Source organism: Hemibagrus wyckioides, linkage group LG21 (assembly GCF_019097595.1).
Source record: "Hemibagrus wyckioides isolate EC202008001 linkage group LG21, SWU_Hwy_1.0, whole genome shotgun sequence".
Lineage (NCBI taxonomy): Eukaryota > Metazoa > Chordata > Actinopteri > Siluriformes > Bagridae > Hemibagrus > Hemibagrus wyckioides.
Genome location: NC_080730.1, coordinates 18,672,484 through 18,693,666, shown reverse-complemented (window position 1 = coordinate 18,693,666; position 21,183 = coordinate 18,672,484). Strand labels below are relative to the sequence as shown.

The 21,183-nt window shown below is 42.3% G+C and overlaps 1 protein-coding gene across 2 annotated transcripts in view; it reads left to right on the top strand.

The window, feature by feature from the left end:
* Positions 1-20,559, top strand: part of tafa4b (TAFA chemokine like family member 4b) — a 56,064-nt gene extending 35,505 nt beyond the window's left edge. Inside the window, exons 4-6 of one of the 2 annotated variants that reach the window (XM_058374007.1) lie at positions 7,284-7,439; positions 16,284-16,408; positions 18,589-20,559. In XM_058374007.1, the coding sequence (XP_058229990.1) occupies positions 7,284-7,439; positions 16,284-16,408; positions 18,589-18,600 (293 nt within the window). In that variant the 3' untranslated portion in view covers positions 18,601-20,559. The remainder of the gene's footprint in view (positions 1-7,283; positions 7,440-16,283; positions 16,409-18,588) is intronic. The other variant, XM_058374006.1, reaches the window with a different exon arrangement.
* Positions 20,560-21,183: the final 624 nt, after the last annotated feature.

The window sequence follows — 21,183 nt, the reverse complement described above, 5'->3', positions numbered from 1 at the left end:
CACATGAAATCCCAAAAGCATTGTGTTTTTTTTAGTCAAGCCATGTTTTATATTCTACTGCACTGAGGATAATGTAGCGGCTAATCCAATCTTACAGCCTCCACTTGAGCAAACTGTGTTCTTAAACTTTTTTAATATAAAACAGAAGACAGACGCAGCAGCAGCCGAGTTAACGCCAGAAACGATTTTAATCGCTGCATCGGCCTCAGAAAGGAGGCGTGGCCTAACGTTTGAAGGCTGATTTGCATATTTGTTATCTATAATGCAAACTAGTTAACTGCATCAGCCTCATAGCTCCAGCTGATTCATTATATTTCCGGGGTAGGCATCTATAAAGAAAAAAAAAACGCTGCCTCGTGGAGTCGAGGCGAAGAGTAGATTAGCGTAGATCAGATGGAGATCAGATCCTTATCCTTCAGAGAGACTCGACCTTGCTCTTCTACACACATCATCAGATGCGATTACCACGTGGAAGCCTATCAGCACTCAGCGCTAGTGTGAATAAACACTACAGACATCAATCTTCCTCTCTCTCTCTCTCTCTCTCTCTGCCCCCCCTTCCTCTCTCTCTCTCTCTCTCTCTCTCTCTCTCTTTCTCACACACACAGACACACACTCTCTCTCTCTCTCTCTCTCTCTCTCTCTCTCCCTTTTCCTCTTTCTGTTTCAATCTCTCTCCCTTTTCCTCTCTCTCTCTCTCTCTCTCTCTCAGATAAAGCGCTGTGTCCACACCGGGTCGGCTTTACCAAAGGTAGATTTGCGTATAAATGAGGAACCGCCGTCTGTCCAATCAGCCGTACAAACAACCTGTAAGATTAGCATACATCCACCGATTTAGCCTCAGTGCAGCCTGTTAGAGCGAGATAATGTCAGCCTGACTGATGGTGTGTGTGGGACATGACAGGACAATTTAGGAAGGCGAGGGAATGAGGGCGAGCGAGAGAAATGGCGGCTGATCGAGCGAATCTCACGCCAGTCAGCTTCATCTCAACCAGCAAATCATACTGGGCACGTCCAGCTCTGGGATATTTGAAGAAGCCTTTATTTAAGCAGCTCGTTAATGTTTATTCTCTCTTCTCTGTCTGCTTAACGCTTCCACTTTCACACTTCAGAGTGCGGATGATTATCACGTGATCTACAAAGATTTCTTTCCTAATAAAACTTTTTTTTGATTGTATGCTGATAGTGAGGTCAGCGAGAGAGCGATGCGGCGGCGCTTTAGTCCTTTAGTCTGTTGTTCTCTCTCACTTCCTCGTCTGTTCACTCAACTTTTGTCAGCTATCTCACATTCATCTCATAGATCACCAAACTACCTGAGTAACATAGCTGCATTGCATTCTGGGACTTTGAGTCTCGCTCATTAACATGACGCCGAACACCAGAGCAGAACACGACCACGGGCCTCTCTCAGGAATGAGCAGAAAATCACTAAACCCATCAGCACTGCCGCGGTCTAAACATACAGAGCGCGATGTCGGACTTCTCCTTCAAGAGCCGATGTTATTGTTAACGTTCCGAGGGGATCCGTCGGGCCGCGAACACGCTAATCAATCATCAGCAGAAAACGCGTGCTTATTGATTAACGTCAGGACGCATCAGCTCTCCGACTGCCTCGTCAGCTCACCGGAGCTTAACACTCCGTTCAGGACATGCCGAGCGAAGGAGGTGTTTAGCCATGCCTGAAATCTCATCTGATCTGGAGATGATGGGAGATTTATTGTGCTCAGGTTGACGTTAAAGTACAAGAAGCCGAGTAAAAAAAATCTGCAGTAGCGGAAGCTTCCAGAAAGCTGATTATTTTTTGCAGGAGCAGGATTTAGACATGTACATATCACTTCTCATGTATAGCACTAGAATTAACACGGGACAGATTTGGGATAAAGGTAAAGAGGCGGAGTTCTTTATTACGTTGATTATTTTCCTATAACAGCGTGTCCTGTCCTGTTTTATTCCCCTCAAACCTCAGCAATATTCCTCTCATACCTCAGCAATATTCCAGCAGTTCCTCATTTTCACTTATTAATAAACATGTGCTTTTTATCTGTTTATAGTTACATGTCTCTGTTATTAAGAAATTTTTATGCGGAGATGTTTATCTGTGATTGCTGTGTGTCCAATCTAACTTGTATTTCACCCATGATGAGGTCCGAAATCCGGCTCGAGTGGAGCTCGGAATTGTTTTGTGAAGCTCTGAAGTTCATGAAAACAGCCTTGTACGTTGTTGATTTTCTTCTCACAAGGAATCGTTCTTCTGTAGAAGCTTTACGGTTCCCTAGAGGGACAACTGAAGAACCTTCATGGGCTCTAAATGTTGTGTGCTGTACAGGAGGAACCATTTATCTCCTTCTTGCAGTTCAGTGTTCAGGCACTTCATCTTGTGTTAGGTTGTTTTGTGTGTGTGTGTGTGTTTTCTTAGCATTTGTGTCCACTCTGACCTCATTATGCCAGTAGGAGGCGGCACAGTCTTTGTTCTGCGTGTGTGTGTGTGTGAGTGTGTCTGACAAGGTGTCTGCCCCATGTGTGCTGCCTGAACCTCAAACCTCCTGCCCCCTGCTCACTAACAAGGGCTGGTACACCCTCACACGCACACACACAAGCACGCACACACACACACTTGTATAATACAGCACTAACAGAGAAATCAGTTCTGATGTGTGATTTTGTTTCTGGAGCAGCACAGATCCAGATAATGGGTGGCCATTACTATCTCTGACACACACACACACACACACATTGTGTTACACTGAGTTCAGGGTTACTGCTTTTTTTAAAATTCCTTTTATTCCACCGAAGGAAGTGATTCAATTTTATATTAATGAAAGAACGTCACTCTGTACTTTCTATCCGTTTATAGCTACAGCTAATGTTGTAGTTCATCTTATCACTTACGTTGCAGCAGATTTAAACACCAGCCTCTCTTTTCCCTTCATCACTGTGCGTGTGTTTGGAGTGTTTGGAGGCTCCGTGTCGTGCCTCTGAATCGAGAGCCGTGTCTCCATGTGTTTTTGCGGTGTGTGATGGAGGAACAGCGTCTCTCACACACACACACACACACACACACCAGCAGCCCGCTTCCCATAAGCACTGACCTCCAAAACCTGCCACGTTCACTGTGTTTAAACTCCAGCTGCAGAACTGCAGAGGGCAGAAGAGGGGAACCAGGGGAACCAGGGGTGGAGAGAATGCAGAGGAAACAACCGGCTGGAAAAAAAACCCAAACAGTAACACTTCAAAATTATCCCAAGGAACGAAATTCTCCCGTAATGTCATGAATTACATTAAAAATCTGTGCAAAATTTAAAAGCAAAGACTGACAAAGACTGTTTTACATCATGCAGCAGCTTGATAAAAATCAGAATATATACAGTATGATATTAAAGATAATCTGAAGAAAAATAAAACAATCGATTCGTCTGCTTTCTGTCTGCTCGCTGTCTGCTGGCTCCTCGGCTTCAAAGCTCTCATTCTTCGCTGTTGTACTGTCGTGTCTGAAAGTGTTGCGAGCGAACGTGAAGGAATCAAGTTGCAGACTTTTCTACAAACTTTATTTACATCATACAGGGTTTGTTTTTCTCCAGCAGTGATGTTTCTGTCGATATCATCAGCTCACATAAAGCTCAAAGGCTGCGTTTTGTTCAGAATCAGATTCATCAGGAGGTTTTAACCTTGACATCTACGTTTAAAGCGTCTCTCAGTAAAGCTGGCCCTGTGTGTTTTCAGCTTGTGATGTGGCTGCGCTGATTTTCTGCACATCAAGTTATTGACGGATCGATTTAAAGACGTCCGACTGTAAACCGGACGCACGTCTGTGTTTTTTTAGTCAAAAGTGGAGTCAAAGTCCCTTCAGGGATGTTTCAGATAAATAAAACTCATATAAGAGTTTACTGCAAACTTTTATGGGTTTGGTTTTTTGATTTTAATAGAAAAAGCCACAGCTGTAGTGGCTGAGAAGTGCAGAACAAAATAGCAAATCTGGAAACAAAATAACAAATCAGAAAACAAAATAAAAAAATCAGAAAATAAAATAACAAATCAGAAAACAAAATAAATCAGAAAACAAAATAAAAAATCAGAAAATAAAATAACAAATCAGAAAACAAAATAAAAAAATCAGAAAATAAAATAACAAATCAGAAAAAAAATCAGAAAATAAAATAACAAATCAGAAAACAAAATAAATCAGAAAACAAAATAAAAAATCAGAAAATAAAATAACAAATATGAAAACAAAATAAATTCAAAAACAAAATAAATCTAGAACAAAATAACAAATCAGAAAATAAAATAACAAATCCAGAAAAAAGGAAAAAAAAAACAAATCAGAAAACCAAATAAAAAATCAGAAAACAATTTAACAAATAAGAATAAATAAAATTAAAAAAATGTGGAAATAAAATAAAAAATCCAGAAAATAACAAATCTGGAAACAAAATAACAAATCAGAAAACAAAATAAAAAAATCAGAAAACAAAATAAAAAAATCAGAAAACAAAATAAAAAAATCAGAAAATAAAGTAACAAATCAGAAAAAGAAATTTAAATCAGAAAACAAAATAAAAAATCAGAAAATAAAATAACAAATCAGAAAAAAAATCAGAAAACAAAATAACAAATCAGAAAAAAATCTGAAAAAAATAACAAATCAGAAAACAAAATAAAAAATCAGAAAATAAAATAACAAATCAGAAAACAAAATAAAAAATCAGAAAATAAAATAACAAATATGAAAACAAAATAACAAATTCAAAAACAAAATAAATCCAGAAACAAAATAACAAATCAGAAAATAAAATAACAAATCCAGAAAAAAGGAAAAAAAAACAAATCAGAAAACCAAATAAAAAATCAGAAAACAATTTAACAAATAAGAATAAATAAAATTTAAAAAATGTGAAAATAAAATAAAAAATCCAGAAAAAAAACAAATCTGAAAACAAAAAAAACAAGACCGAAAACAAAATATAAAAATCCATAAAAAAATAACAAATCTCTATAAAAAAACAAACAAAAAACAAATCCAGAAACAAAAGAACAATTCAGACAAACTGGAAAAGCTATGTATAGAATGTGAACAGAATTCTTCCCTCTGATTGGACGAGACATCTGTCACTCAGGATATACAGGAATTAGTAAATTGTGTATCTAACTTTATTTCTTGTACATGTGTGGAGTTCTGCCTTCACTTTAAACCATTTTTTCGATAGTGCAGCCTTAAATCTTATAAAGAGAATAACAAACATATATATTTATATTTATAAGAAACTGGAGTTCATTCAGCTCTACTGTGAGGAAGGACGTTCATATGGTCAGTGTGATTATGGATATACTGATAGCGTATCATGGCGTAAAGATTAGATTACGATCTCTAAAAACACACCAGGTATGTGTGGAAGACCGAACTATTCCAGATTAAAGGATGTAAGGAGCGCTATAAGAGCAGAGCTGTGTTCATACACACACCAATCCACTGTCTACTGCTGCAGCTGGACTTCCTGTAGATCCTGAGTGACAGATGTCTCGTCCAGTCAGAGGGAAGAAGTTCCATTCGCTAAAACTAGATCTACCTTTTTCCGGTTTGTCTGAATTCTCCTTGTGTTTTTGGAGTTGTTGTTTTATTTTCATAAACATAAAAGAAACAAAATAAAAATGAACAAAAATCAAGATTTATAAATAAATAAAAACATTAATTATACTTTAAAATAAATGATTTTTTCCCCCTTTTTATGATGCACTTAACCTTCGAAAAAAGCAAAAAAAAAACACAGAAAGATTAAATATTTTAATAAAATTATCTAGAAAAAATGTAAATTAGTCAGTTTATGAAAAATAAATAAATTGCGGTTGATTGAACTCTCTAACCTCCTGAGCATTCATTAAATCTGAGCTGCTACACGTCATCATGCTTCCTGCTGATTATTTTAAAAGCTGCTCTGTCGCGTTCGGGATTTTTTTTTTATTTCCTACACTGTATGTTATCAAGTCTGTTAAAATCGTTTATCACGCCCTGTAAGCGCAGGACCCTGGTTCACCCGGATGATGAGGTGTGTTTTGATACTCGACTCGTACTCTTATGGGTGCATATGTCTCCGAGACACGGCCTGGCCCAGGTCCAGCACCGGTTTCTTTCTGCTGTCAGGAGCCGTGAGAAATCCTACGCTCGTATTCATAGAGCCGAGAGCGTTATGTACCATAACACTGCCAGAGAGAGAGAGAGAGAGAGAGAGAGAGAGAGAGAGAGAGAGAAAGATGGATAAATAGTGCTTTGGCAGGCCTCAGTGTGTTTGCTAAATGCTGGCAGTCTCATCTGATACACTGCCATCTTAAGTGCCATCAGGTGGTTTATTAGGAGTTGAAAAGAGACCCAATTTTGTCATTATTTATCCACTTCTTTACATAAAACTGGCAGGCTCTCCTTCTCTCTCTCTCTCTCTCTCTCTCTCTCTGTCCCTCTCCCTCCCTTCCTCTCTTCCTCCATCTCTCTCTCTGTCCCTCTCACCCCATCTCTCTCTCTCCCTCTCTCTCCCTTCCTTCATCTCCCTCTCCCTCCATCTCTCCCTCTCTCCTTCTCTCCTGTCCTCTCCCTCTCCCTTTCTGTCCCTCTCCCTATCTCTCCTGCCACCCCCCCACCCTCCTTCCTATCTTTCTCTCTCTCTCCTGTCCTGTCTCTTTCATCATTCTGCCCCGCTCTCCCAGGGTGTGAATGATAATGATGTAGTTTTTATTTGGAGAAGAAAGCATCAGCGTGAGCCATGTTTACTCTCTCGCTTTTTATTTATGGATCTCAGCAGGTTTCGCGGGACAAAAAAAAGCGCTGAAATACATCGCGTCAGGTTCGACGGTCTCTCTAAAAAGTTTAGAGCGATATTTGATGCTGTTTGTTGTGAAGGTGATTGGTGGTGGAATAAAGCACCGGGGTGTGTGCTGTTAACAGAACACAGTAACCGTGTTGGCATTGATCTTACTACAAACAGCCAGTGTTTTATTCCTCTTGTACCGTAATTGTTTAAAAATGACTTTGTTAATCAGAGGACTGGAAACAAAGTTAGTACCTGTTCTCACGTCCACTCTTTTCTCTGTGTCCTGAAGTCTTTACTCTGACAGAAAAGTGTCTAAGACTGGTGACTCCTTCCATAAATCCCATCTCCTCACACAGAAACCCTCACCATATCTCCAGAGCATCCATGAGAAATACCCTGTGAATGAGCTGCTTCACGTTTCCCAAGTGCATTGATATTACACCTTTTGATTCACCCTGCCTCGTTTCCTCTCCGTTCCTCCCTCAGGTCAGTACCAGGTGAAGCAGGGTACCTGTGAGGTCGTGGCGCTCCACCGTTGCTGCAACAAGAACCGGATCGAGGAGCGCTCGCAGACCGTCAAGTGTTCCTGTTTCCCTGGACAGGTTGCTGGAACGACCCGCGCTCAGCCGTCCTGCGTGGAAGGTAAGACTCACACTCGCAGTGTCCAGGAGCTAATCTTTTCTACCAAACAAACCCGATTTACCTGTAAGAGTTAGCTGAATTATGAAGAAGTGTTTTTTATCTGTTTCTAGCTGTTTGACTTTAAACAGGATACACTATAGGCTTATGGGAATGACGGACAATCCAAGTCATTTACCATTCACAAGGCTAGTAAGTGTACGGCTTAGTACACATGAACATGGGCTCTCGAAATGAAGACCAAATGGTGCCCTATTAAAGCAGAGAGAGTTAGCATGTATCCGTAGGAAACGATGTGCTAGCCGCTTTACTGGAAGATTTAACACCCACCATGCCCAGGGGGCGCTCTTTCACTGTTTTGTTGCCATTTTGTCATTTCCATCTTTGCCTTTCATGGTGAATTGTGGGCGTGGCTAAGTCTTTCTTTACACAGTGTCACGAAGCTGCTGGAAAACCCTCCTCGCAAAGGAGAACGTATGATTTTCTCATGATTATGAACGTGTTAGGAATCCATTCATCATGGCTTGTGGAGAACGTTTGCTGTTTATTTATCTTTGATTGTTACACTCCACTGCGAGGTTCCAGGGCACGGGTGAGATCTGCTTTCTCAAATCAGTTTTTGTGTTTTGAGATTTTTTTTCTGTTTGTTGTGAAATGGAGAGTTTCTTAAAAAATATTAGTAGGATCTATCCCTTGACTCCTTTACCTGAGAGGGTATATGATTAAGTCGTTGTCTGTGGAAGCTTTTAAACTGTATCTGTAAATAAAGTGCTTCCTTAGAGAGAGAGTACACACACGGTGTAGTGCTGAAGAAACAACACAAGAATGTGTGTGTGTGTGTAGGTGTCTGTGAATATTGATTGACTGGAGAAAAGCATGTGTGTGTGTGTTTGTGTGTATGTGTGTAAACAGCCTTTGTGTTGATGGAGAGTGTAAGCTTTGGGGTCATCCTGATTGACCCGTGCCTTCCTCAGGCTGATGGAGGAGGATTTTCTCTGCAGCGATGTGGAGAAAGAGAAGGGGTTTTGAGGGTCACTCACCCCCATCAACACAGCTGCAGCTCTAAAGCTCCAGAGTCTGCAGAGTCTACATCTCTCTCCCAGAACAACTCTCCTCCCTCGAGGGGTCCGAAAGCTGCCTCCTCTACATACAGGAGACTCTCATGAGACTGGGGGACACAGGGTCTGGAGGCTAGATGTGTGTGTGTGTGTGTGTTGAGTAGATGCCTGTAGTGTTGAACAATGAGCACGTTGCCCATGTCAGAGGCATTAGAAAGTACAAGTAACACACACACACACACACTTTTTTCTTCTAATAATTATTTATATTTGCTATTACTTTTTTATTAATCTATCAGTAACCAAAGATGCACTTTTTGGCACACGCTCTTACAGGTGTTTCTCCACAACTACATTTGATTCTAATGGATGTCACCGAGACGTTAAAACAGCGCTACATTTCAGCACGCTAACCAGTTTGCAGCATTTAGGGGTCACCCCCCGATTCTCTTGGGTTCCTCGTTCCACCGTTTTAACCTCATGCTCTCTCTCTTTTTTTTTTTTAAATCTCAGAACTCCTGAGACCTCTCTGCTGGTCTCCATACACCTGTGTGACCATTAAAAAGCCATTATAGAAAAAGAGACAGAAATAAAGAGAGAAAGATCGATGAAAGAACTTCGGGAACTGTTCTGTGGTTATATAGCCAGGTCCCAGATCTGCCCTTTAATCTGTGGAGCTGAGACTCCACCTCTGGGGCTGATGGTTACCTGTGATGAAGTCTCTGGACGGCTGTGATCAGATCAGACGAGCATCACGTCAGGTGTGTGGAGTCCATCCTGGTTGGTACACGTGCCCCATTACGTACAAAAAGTGCTGTTAATCGCGTTCTCATCACTTTTCTGGATATTTAATCGATTGCGCTAAAATCTTTTGGCTTGTATTTAGAGATATTTTATTGGAAGACATGTATTTTATTGGACTAACCTGAAGCTCTAGTTCAGCAGTTCCAGCTTAGCCAATAAAATGCTGTTATGCAAATTAATTTGCTGAAGGAAGCTCATTGGACCGGAGACTAGCTACATGGCTAGAAACAGCAAACAGTTTTCCCAGATTTTTCATTTCATTTGCCCTCTCCGGTCTGATTAGCTAACTGACAGTGTTTAAAGATGATAGACGCACGCAGATTATTTTCATCCCTTTAAGTCTCTACGATCGTCAGTGGCTCGCTGCTCAGTCATGCTAGCCGGCTATCTAGACGATTATAAGAAAAGAGTTTCGATGGCATCGTACCATCACACATTTGGTTTGAATGTTGAAAGCCCAGGGGCAGCATGGTGGCTTAGTGGTTAGCAATGTTGCCTCACAAATCCCGGGTTCGAACAGGCAGGGGCCTTTCTGTGTGGAGTTTGCATGTTCTCCCCGTGCCTGCGTGGGTTTACTCAAGGTACTCCGGTTTCCTCCGACAGTCCAAAAACATGTACATTAGGATGATTGGTCATTCTAAATTGCCCGTAGGAGTAAGTGTGAGTGTGTGTGGTTGTCTGTCTATATATGTGGCCCTGTGATGGACTGGTGACCTGTCCAGGGTGTACCCCTTCCCTTCTTCCAGCAGATCCCCGTGACCCTAATTAGGAATAAAGCGGGTATAGAAAATGGATGGAAATGGATGTTGAAAGCCCCCAGCGTACAGCATCTCGTTTCTCATTTTAGCTTTAAAAAAGGGTTGCGTATGAACGTCCTCTACGAGCCCCGGCGCGCTCGGCAGCATTCCCCACAGCGCTCACAGCAGATGAGTTTGTTCAGACGGTGTCAAACGTGTGAAGCTGCTGTGTCCCAAATGCTCCGTTTTTTTTACACCAGTGCACCCTCAATGACTCAAGGACTTCAGGACTAGTACATTGCAGATTTGCAACTTGTCAACGGCGTTAAAGAGCGTGACTACACAGGGACCGTGCCTGCCGCTTGGAGGTGTTTTTTAAATTATTATTGAATTTTCTTTTCTGTAAATCCTGATTTCGATCTTGGTTTATTTCAGAGAAGGTTCCTGATATGTTTTGTAAAGTAATAGTGAATCCACACGAAAAGCTTCACCTGTTAGATTTACATACCTTGCATGCTAATTCTTGTTTCCTTGCTAGCTCTTGTTCCTGTGTAAGAGTCTGGAATATTTTGGAATTTTTCCCTAGGACACTCATGAGAAGTTCTATGGCCGGCCGGAGCGTATTTCATTCTTATGAAATGCAGTGAAATCCGCTCGCTAGAATTCCTACCAATTTGTGGAAGTGCTACGTTAGAATTGAGAGGAACTTTGTGCTCGCTTAAAGGCTACACCATCTCACTCTCTGAGTTCTACTGCAGTAAAGTTCAGATTCCTCTCATTTCCTCTTTCCCTCGCTGTCTGCTAGAAATTTTTTGTAGACACGTCTGGTTTGATCAGAACTGGCAGCTGTCTCTCTCTCTCTCTTTCTCTCTCTCTCTCTCTCTCTCTCTCTCTCTCTCTCACTATCTCTCTCTATCGCTCTCAGCCCTACCCCTTGCTCGCTCTCTCTCTCTCTCGCTTCCTCTCTCTCCACCCCCCTCTGTCGCTCTCTTTTTCGCTTTCTCTCTCTCTCTCTCTCTCTCTCTCTCTCTCTTCCTCTCTCTCCACCCCCCTCTGTTGCTCTCTTTGTCGCTTTCTCTGTCTCTCTCTCTCTCTCTCTCTCTCTCTGTCTCTCTCTCTCTCTCTATTGAATTCCTGACAGGTTTCTGACAGACTTAAATGAGGAATAATCTCTCTCTCTCTCTGTCTCTCTCTCTCTCTCTCACACACTATCTCTCTCTATAGCTCTCAGCCCCGCCCCTCGCTCTCTCGCTCTCTCTCTCGCTTCCTCTCTCTCCACCCCCCTCTGTCGCTCTCTCTGTCTCTGTCTCTCTCTCTCTCGCTATTGAATTCCTGACAGGTTTCTGACAGACTTAAATGAGGAATAATCTCTCTCTCTCTCTCTCTCTCTCTCTCTGTTGGCTAATAAAAACTAAACATCACGCTTAAGTAGCCCGGGGCTGCAGAGGAAACCTCCGGATGACCTCACATCTCTCCCACGAGATTGTGTGTCTGCTTCGTGAGCCCCAACGCTTGAAGTCTAATAAATAAAGGTCGGCGGGGTCACGACAGCCGATCACGACGAGGCTCTGTATTTACCTCATGGGTACGCTGTACCTCTTTAGCCGAGGAGAGCTGTTGTGAGTTAATATGTGGCATTAACGTGAGTGAAAAGCAGCAAGTCGATGAAGACGGGTAGCAGGACAGCAGGCGGAGACGAAGAACAGGTCTGACATGGATTTAAGTCGTTTTTCTTGAACAGTATGGCATGAGATACGAGAGAAAGAGAGAGAGAGAGAGATGAAGAGAGAGTCAGAGAGAGGGAGATGGGGAGAGAGAGATGAAGAGTGAGAGGGAGAAAGATGAAGAGAGAGAGATGCAGGGGGAGAGAGAGAGATGAAGAGAGAGAGAGAAATGAAGAAAGAGAGAGAGATGAAGAGAGAGAGAGAGGAGAGAAATGAGAGAGAGGAGAGAAATGAAAAGAGAGAGAGAGAGAGAGATGAAGAGAGAGAGAGAGGGAGAGAGGGAAGAGAAATAGAGAGAGAGAGAGAGAGAGACATCTTCAATAACAGTTCCTATGATTAATAGATTTCTTTGGTGTGTGTTTATATCTTAATGAATCCATGTGAAGTATCCCAATGTTGGTAGAAAACAGTGCAGTTGAATTGAATTGAATTCCATTAGAAGTCTTACTGAAATTATTTCTGTGGCACAAGAAGAATAAAACACTTGCTGCTATTAGACAAACTTCACACAGCAATCAGCTTCTGTATTTAAGTTTCCAGCACAGTGAGGCTGAGGGATAGTGAGGGGTCCTAGGCGTGGTTCTGGACCTGGGGCTCTAGAGGAACAGTACAGCTTCATTTAGACAGAGGAAGAGGCGGAGCTCAGGACCTACCTGTTAATTAGACATCAAATGATGTGAAAATGGAGTATAGTGTAAATCAGATGGCCATCGATTCTATCTGTTTCTTCCTCACACACACACACACAGATTGTAATAGTTTCAACCCGCAGATGAATAAATCTTTTCAGATTACAGTGTTCGTGTGGTAAAATATTTTTAAACCCGTTAATAAGCGAGAATTGAAGGCGATGTACAGTAAGTGAAAATTAGTGGCACTTAATTAACTGGCAATTATCGCGAGGCGTGTTTCCTCCTCACTCGTCTGAGTAAGTTGTCAGAATCGACACGTGATGATTAGCGGATTGATGAGAACAAGAACACAAATGGTGATCCAGAGAAAATCAGGCTTATCTCACTTCCCGAGTCTCTCGCGTTCTGTCCCCCCCCCACTTTCCTCACTTTTTTACTGTCTTAAATCTTGCTTGCAGTTTCTCCAGCTGCCACATGATGTCAGACGCAATTCAGCCACGAATGGAAACACACACACACACACACACACACAAACATTGCTTCATTATTTATGTGGCTCTGCTGCTCCACCTCAGCTGAGCTCTTCTTAGCGTTAGCAGAGACGAGTCCTCGGCGTTCCGGTTTTCCCCACCCCGTCCCGGGATTACGGCGGCTCGCGGGGGAGCGAGGGCCGACTTAATGAGGAAGGATGTAATTATGATCAGCCTGGAGAGCTGCCTGGATTCCCTCTCTCAGCGTTCAGTCAGCTCTGAGCTGTAACTAATCAAAACAGGTAGAATTACGTACACAGAACATACAGCACACACACACACACGGACAGGTGTGTGAAGAAGATTCCTCTCCTCTGTTTCTGTCCTCTTCCTGTATGTTTCTTCGTTCATCTCATTTCTTATCTCTCCATTCTTATTCTCTGTTTCTCTTCTCTTCTCTTCTCTTCTCTTCTCTTCTCTTCTCTTCTCTTCTAATATCTCCTCTCCTCTCCTCTCCTCTCCTCTCTCTCGCTCGTACACACTCTCATTAACACACACATTACCACAGTCATACACACATTATATTAAGGATAATTACAGTCATTGATCTCTAGGGCCACTTAGCAGCTACTGAATCTGTACACCATAACGAAATCACACACACACACACACACACACACAGAGAGAGAGAGAGAGAGTTTAATTCTGTTTAAAGCTTTTTGCTGTAGTGGATTTTCTCACTTTGAGACAGAGAGAGGCGATTAGTGATTAGCGTGGCTCGTTAGGAGGCCTGTGTTCAGCCTGCCTCACTGAGGATTAATTGATTAGAGTGTGTGCTAGCGAGCTGCTGGACGCCGGGGTGTGTTTGTGAGTGTGAGGAGAGCGAGGAACGATGAGGAGCGCAAACACACAGGAAATAAATGAGCACAAAATATTATTTTGTTATGTTGAAAAGCCTTTACGATGAGATGATGTGATTATCTGAATTATCTCAATCTATCACAGACTGAGAGGCTAACGCATGCTAGCAAGTCCGGCTAATGGTTTTATTTACACAGTTGTTGTTTAAAGCTTGCCAGCACCTTTAGGACAAATGAAACACAATATAAACAGTTAGCATGCAGCTTGCTAGACAGGCTCATTGATTTACAGTGTAAGTGTTAGATAGTTTGCTAGCAACATTGCTACTGTTTTAGAAAAAAATAATAGAAAAATATTCGCTAGTTTGCTGTTTTCCAGGTAATAATTCGCCCCATGACTTGTTAGCTTTGCTAGCATGTGTGACAACAAGCATTGGCTAGCTTAAAGTGACAACAAGAAACGTCAGTCGCATAAGTAAATACAGATAGTGTGTGTGTGTGTGTGTGTGAAATGAGCTGTTGAATATAGGCCATTTTGTAGATTAAAAGAACTATTTTTTTGTTGTCTGGTGTTGGAACATTTGGAGTGTGTTGTAAATGTGCAGCAGGTGAGACACATTAGACAGGATACGAGGACATTTTAGTGATTCACCTCTACAGCACAGAGGCAGAACAGCTGTCCAGATGTTTCTTTACTGATGCAGTGTATATTGGATTATGGAAAGGGAAAGAAAAAGAATCTCTCTTCCTTATAATAAAAGTGGTGTAACTATAGGGTGCATGCTGTTCCTGCAAAAAAAATCCATAAAACATCTCGCTTAAAACCAAATCCCTTTCAGGAACATTCAGAGGAACAGCAATGAACGAGGATGTGAATATTGTTAAACTTTTCACACCCTTTCAGTGTTTCAGAGAAGCGTTTACCTCGGTGTCATTTCTATTTTCAGCTGATAATCTGAGCCAAAATGTGAAGAAAATGTCAACATCTGCTTGAACAGTCTCAGAAGAAAGAGTCCACTTCACCACTTAATGCTTCATTTTGCCAAAACTGCTCAGGACGACTCCGTGAGAGAGAGAGAGAGAGAGAGAGAGAGAACACTTGTTCATGATATTATAATCCTCTGCTGGGATTATTAGATTTTCCTGGAGGATCCCAAACACAGCCATATTTGATACAAAATGGTTTATTGACTGAAGAATGAAGCTTGTGTCTGAAAAAGCCTTAGGTCTCTTCCTGTTGGTTGCTCAGAGGGGGCGTGTCACCAAACACTCAGCGTGTGGATGTGTTGGTGTTGTTCTCATGCTAATTTGAGAGCTGTAGGAGTATCTCATTTTTGCTTCTGTGCATCAGGTCAATCGATCGGAATCTGGCTACCTCTGCCAGGAGGCTACAACTGGGATATGGTTTGATTTTCCTAAAGGACACTGATTCCAAACACATGTCTTTGTCCCAGTCCCTTGTCCTGCTGTTTAATATTAATTACAGTGCAACAAAAACACCACATGGATCTTTGAATGTGGTAGCTTAGTGGTTAAGGTGTTGGGTATTGGGTAAGAGGGTTGTGAGTTTGAATCTCAGCTCCACTAATCTGCCTCTGCTGGGCCCTTGAGCAAGGCCCTTAACCCTCAATAGCTCAGTTGTATAGAATGAGGTAACATGTATTGTTGTTCTGGATAAGGGTGGTTGCCAAGTGCTGTTATTGTGAACCTTTTTTTGTTGATGGATCAGTGTAACATCCTGCCATGCAATGCCCCCCTGCAACCCCCCCCCAACCCACATACCACCAGAGGGACTTCAATATAAACCCACATCCGGTATTCAAGGACATTTATACCGCGTGCACGCCAACATTCAGTGTGAAGTATTGCTCCGTTTGTGACTTACCAAGACGTTTTATTTGCCATGGTTGTGACCTAGCTTTCGTCCCTCGTTTTTCTGAATTTTCCCTAGAGTTTTGGATTTGTTTGTTAACCTGGTTATTGTTTAATTCTTGCCTGTTTCTTGACCATGCTTTTGGGTTACGTTTTGGATTTGTTCGCTGTGTGGCTTATTAAACCTTGGGTGTGTCCTTACAGCCATCTTCTTTAGTCTTTGCTGTTATTCTAAATAGCTGCTTCTCATAAAGTTCATCCGATACGCGTCACACGAATGATACATGAGGTTATTTACCTTAAAAATGTCACAAGGACTTGTCCTTTCCCAAAAGCCAGGGACAAAGAACTTTTGTTTCTACTTTAATGAGAATGAATCTGAAAAACTTCCTTTCTATGTCTGAAGTTGCACATGAAAGTGTCCTTGTAGGAGAAGTTCTCTGATTTATCACTAAACTGGTTCAGACTTATTAAAATTTACTGCAGGATGTTTCTCTCTTTTTGGCGAAAGAGAAAGTTTGGACCTGATGTACTGATAGAGTGTATGTATATATATATATATATAGCTTAGATAACGATTTCCTGTCTGAATTCATTTTGATTGATTTATTTTTTTCTCCCTGCCTCGATCTGTCTTTCTCTATTTGTGTGCCTGACTCTTTCTTTTTTTCTTTCTTTCTCCTCCCTCAGCGTCCATCGTCCTGCAGAAATGGTGGTGTCAGATGCAGCCGTGTCTGGACGGGGAGGAGTGTAAGGTTCTGCCAGACCTCACAGGATGGTCCTGCAGCACGGGCAACAAAGTCAAAACCACCAAGGTGAGGAAGCATGCTGGGGATGAAGCGTGTATCAGCAGCCTGTGTTAATGTCGGAAACTTCTGGAATAACTTAAGTATGTTTAGGAAGCATGAAAATAGATGATGGAATCTTCTGACCTAGTGATCAGACCTGATCTTTAACCTACACCTGCGTTCGATATTCAAATCATGCGAATAAAAGCAGTGAAAATGGCAGGAAACACACTCGCTGTCACAGTTTCAGAGGTCGAGACGACAGAAAACAAAGCTTCAGGTGGTGTGAAAACAAGAGAGAAGTAAAAAACCAAGAAATCTGTACACATGTCAAAGCAAAACAGACGCTCAGCTGGCGTCCTGGAAACTCCGGCGTGCGTGGACAGATTGCCGTGAGCCGAGGGTCCCGTTTCACGCCTCTGAAATCTGGCGACCTGCGAAAGGCAGTTTGTGCTCGGGGACGATGGCAGCAGCTCATCGCAGGTGCTGTTTTCCTCACAGGTGACATAGAAAAAGAAAAACAGTTGTGGAGAGCACACGGGCGACGTGCGAGTAATTGCTCAGAGAGACGGAATAACGGCGCATCTGTCACAGTCATTAGAACGTGTTACTGCTACAGGTTCCGCCGTGCCTTTCAAATCAAGAGGCCTAATTAAATCGCCGAGGCCGATGGACGGCGGATTACGGGCTTCCCATCGAATTTATGACCACAGACGTCTGACGTCTGATTGGCTGAAACGGGCCGAGAAGTCATTCTTCCCGCCTTCTAGAGGGTAACGAGCCAGTGAGATGTAGCGAGGCGTGGACGGGAGCTTCTTCCCTCGCTGCTCCACTGAGCTTTAAATGTGTGTCTCATCTCTCCGGGATTAGTACCAGGCTTCAGCAGAGATGTCACCAGATGTGCTGTGAGCCAGACATTACCTTATATATATATTTCTTTCATTCTTTCTTAGAAAACGAAGGTCGAATCCAGAACTCGTAATGGTTCTTCTTGTGTAATTCGATGTAGAACCTTACAGCCGTGTTTCTCTTTCAAAAACAGGACTCTCTGAGGAAGTCAAGAACCTTTAACTATATAAAGAACCCTCGAAGAACACTTCTGTCACCGTCGTCCTGATTGCGATTAGCCTATCGCAAATTAGCCGTGCTTGACCTTCCTCCTGCACTTCATGCCACTTAGCATAAAACGCCGCCGTTAATTTGACAGTATATATTTAGCTGTGATTATAGCTAGCTTCAGATTACACAGTAAATTAGTTATATTATATTTGGCTTAATATTACAGTATATATAGAGTATATGTGCTCATTAATTTAACTAGTGGAGATTTTTTTTTTAAGGTACTTGACTTTAGAACCGTGCTGCACTTGGGGTTGAGGTCGCTGTCTCACTATGGCCGCTATATGAGGAACGAAACACTTGGGGTGGTGCTGTGAGAGGAAAATAAACAACGACGGCGTAGTGCGTACTGTAAACTCTTGTGTCTTGATGTTTTAAAGCACCAACACTGGAGACTCCTTCCATAAAAATGTACATAAACATCTCTGTACATAAAGCTCCACACATAAACGTGTTTTAAATGAATCTGTTTCTGTCGAGCGACTGCTGTGCATGTCCCGGTGACTGAGCTGTTACCATGGAAATGAAAAAGAAAACATTTCCGAAAGACTGGAGATACTTTTTAACAACCTTATAAACGTGTAGGAGTCTGTTACCATAGAAACAAGAACAGCTGGAGAGCAGCTGTATTAATGTAAACGAACAGTTCGAAAATGACTTCTCTTCTGACCAATCAGAGCGGAGGACTCAGACGCGCCGTGGTATAAATAATGCTGTGGTGCGAAATGGAAAAGTTTGCTGATCAAATTTGACTTTAGTGCAGACCTCGCTGGCCGAGAGCGGACTGCTGTTGGCAAAATTAGGACGAGTGTATGTATGTATATATACACCAACGCACTTTCTCTCCTCCAGTCCTGTCTCCGTTCCCCTCGATTTCCTAATTTAAATGCAGCAGGTCCTGTAATCGTGCTCTAATGTCTGGGTTCTTTAGCCTCGGGCTCCTCACCACACTCCACACACTGATTACTGTGTAACAGAGAGGCAGCGTTTATCCTCCGACCCAGAACCGAGAACATCTTCCATTCCAGAGAAGAAAAAAAAAATTCGACTCACGCACAGTTCTCATTATCTTCTCTTTTACTTTTTAGGTCACGCGATAGCGAGAACACGGCGGCCCCCCTCGGCTCTGGGAGACCTAAGAATCTTTAACATGGATTTCTATTCTGGGAAAAGTAGCCGGATTACACCCGGATATCATCCAGACTGGGAATTTAGCAAACAATGGATGGATGGACTGACGGACTGACGGACTGATGGATGGATATATCATGTTGTAAACTTAAAGTGATGAAAAGACATGATGGACAAGGTCTATTTGTACAAAAAATAAACCAAAAAAAAAAAAATAATCGATATAAATATCCAGTGGTGGAGGATGTGGGCGGAGACTTCTCAAATATAAACTCTTGAACTCCTAGAGGAACGTAGCAGAGTTGCTTTTTCGAGGGACTGTATGGAAGATGGAACCAACCTTGGCGAGTGTGTGTGTGTGTGTGTGTGTGTGTGGTGAGTGTGTAACTGCATATAGCCGTGTGTTTGTGCATCCATATATGTGCAAACATGCACTTGTGTGCATATATGTCCGTGTGTGTGTGTGTGTGTGTGCGTGTGCATGTTTGTGAGCAAGCCAAGAAAATCTCCAAGGCCGAAAGCGGCGAGCTCATCTCCATGCGAGAGCACGGAGAGCACGTCAATCACACGTCAGTCTTTTCAGACTCTTAATTAGAGTTGCTAAATAGGATCAAAACAATGTACGATATTAGCACTTGTTAGAAATCAGTTTTGAGATTCATTTTGTTTTTGTCTAGATAGTTCCTTATCTTCATGTCACACCAGGTCCTGGGGGAAGCCCAATGCGAACGCAAGTCGCTGTCGGTTGGACGCTGATAAAATACAAAAGACTTCTGTGATGGAAAAACAAATCTTCATGGAATTTATCCGGTCTCATTTTTCTTTTTCTTTTCTTTTTTTTTTTGGGACATTTTAACATACTAGCAGATGATATTTATCTACGAAACATACGAACTACACATGTATCCTTAAAACTCATCCATCTTTGTTTGGAGATTTTATTTAAAGCGCTTTTCAACCCAACAGCGCATCACGTCTGCTTTTTATCACTGAACACTGCAGTTAAATATCTTTAATGTCGTGTGGTGACTAGCGATCGGCACAAGACGCAAAATAATACTCAAAATTTATTTAAGAAGTTAAATAACCTTGACATAGCTTGTTTTATGCTAACTCATGCTACAATGCGCCTCCATAACAGGCTGAACCGTTTAGATGAGACGCACCGAATGCATCCAAATACGTTCAAGGAGCCAATACTTTCGCTCAACTCAAGCGTGCGCCAAATTTATTAGCTGATTTTTAAAGAAATCCTATAAAAACACGACGTGGCTGAATCTGAACCAGTGTACATGTAGTGCACTATTTCAGTGCCCTTATTTCATACCCTATGTACTGAACCGAATGAGAAACTGATTCATATTCGACTCCATGATGGAGATTTGATTCGGATCGCAGTTTTAAAAAAGAAAAGAAGAAGCTGTTGTAAAGTTTGACGTATCGTGATGCTTTAAATACGAAGAAACACAATTTTTTGGAGACATCCGCGATAAAAATCTCTGTTTGGTGGAAAAGCGCTGTAACATGCTGCTCGACTCGAACCGATCAGCGTCTTTATTTCGACACTTTAAAGGAGCCATTCTGTTATTTCTGAAGCGACCGCCGCAAAGACGGACACGTCTTCTGTCCCCTCACCTCATTTTTAGGAACGAAAATTAGACTTCAGACAAGTAGCTGTTTCCGGGACGTGACACAGGATTATTTCCAGGTCAGAAAAAAAAAAAATCAGAAGCCGAAGCCGGAGACTGTAACGAATTCCAGTGCATGAGAAGGAGGAAAAATCATAGTTTTTTAATGTATCTTTGAAATGATATGATTATAATAATACTCTATGGTCTAGAAACACTTTTAAAATCCGTTGGGAAAGTGTTTTGAAAAAAAAAAAATATAACGTGTGCCCAAATACTGCATTATAATAAAAGTTCCACTTTAAACCCAGATCTTTTTCCTTGATTTTTCCTCAGCGTGGTTCATTAATTAGTCCTCAGCGCTGTGTGCAGACAGCAGAGCTTAAAGTCTAATAGAGCTTTCATTTACTGCAGCCGGGTTTGACCTTGCGCACACTGCCGGGCCTGACTTTGATTGATCTGCGTTTCGTTCACTGACAAGATGGAGTAGAGGTGCTCTGTTTCTCTCTCTCTCTCTCTCTCTCTCTCTCTCTCTCAGGACTCTCCAGTGGAGTGTGGTGAAGTGTTTCTCCCTGGGCAGGATGGCCGTGCTGCGTCAGCGCTCCTCAGAACCGAGTCGCTCACTGATTTGGACCCCTTTTCGGAGCGTGTGTGTGTGTGTGTGTGCTCCCTGAGCTGTGATAAATCTATCTGAGCCGCAGTGTGTTGCGCGCTGAGCTCCGGGATCGCAGGGGACTTCGGGCCATGCCGCAGCTCAAAGTCTCATTACGGAGGTCTGGATACTGCAGGATGCCACAGTACTCTCGGGGGAATAGCAGAAAGGGTATTTTAGGCTTGCAAGCATCTGCTGTTTGACACGGAGCCTTGTGCGCTACCAGTGCAGTGAAACCGATTGTGTATATGGGTGTGTATGGGTGTGTGTGC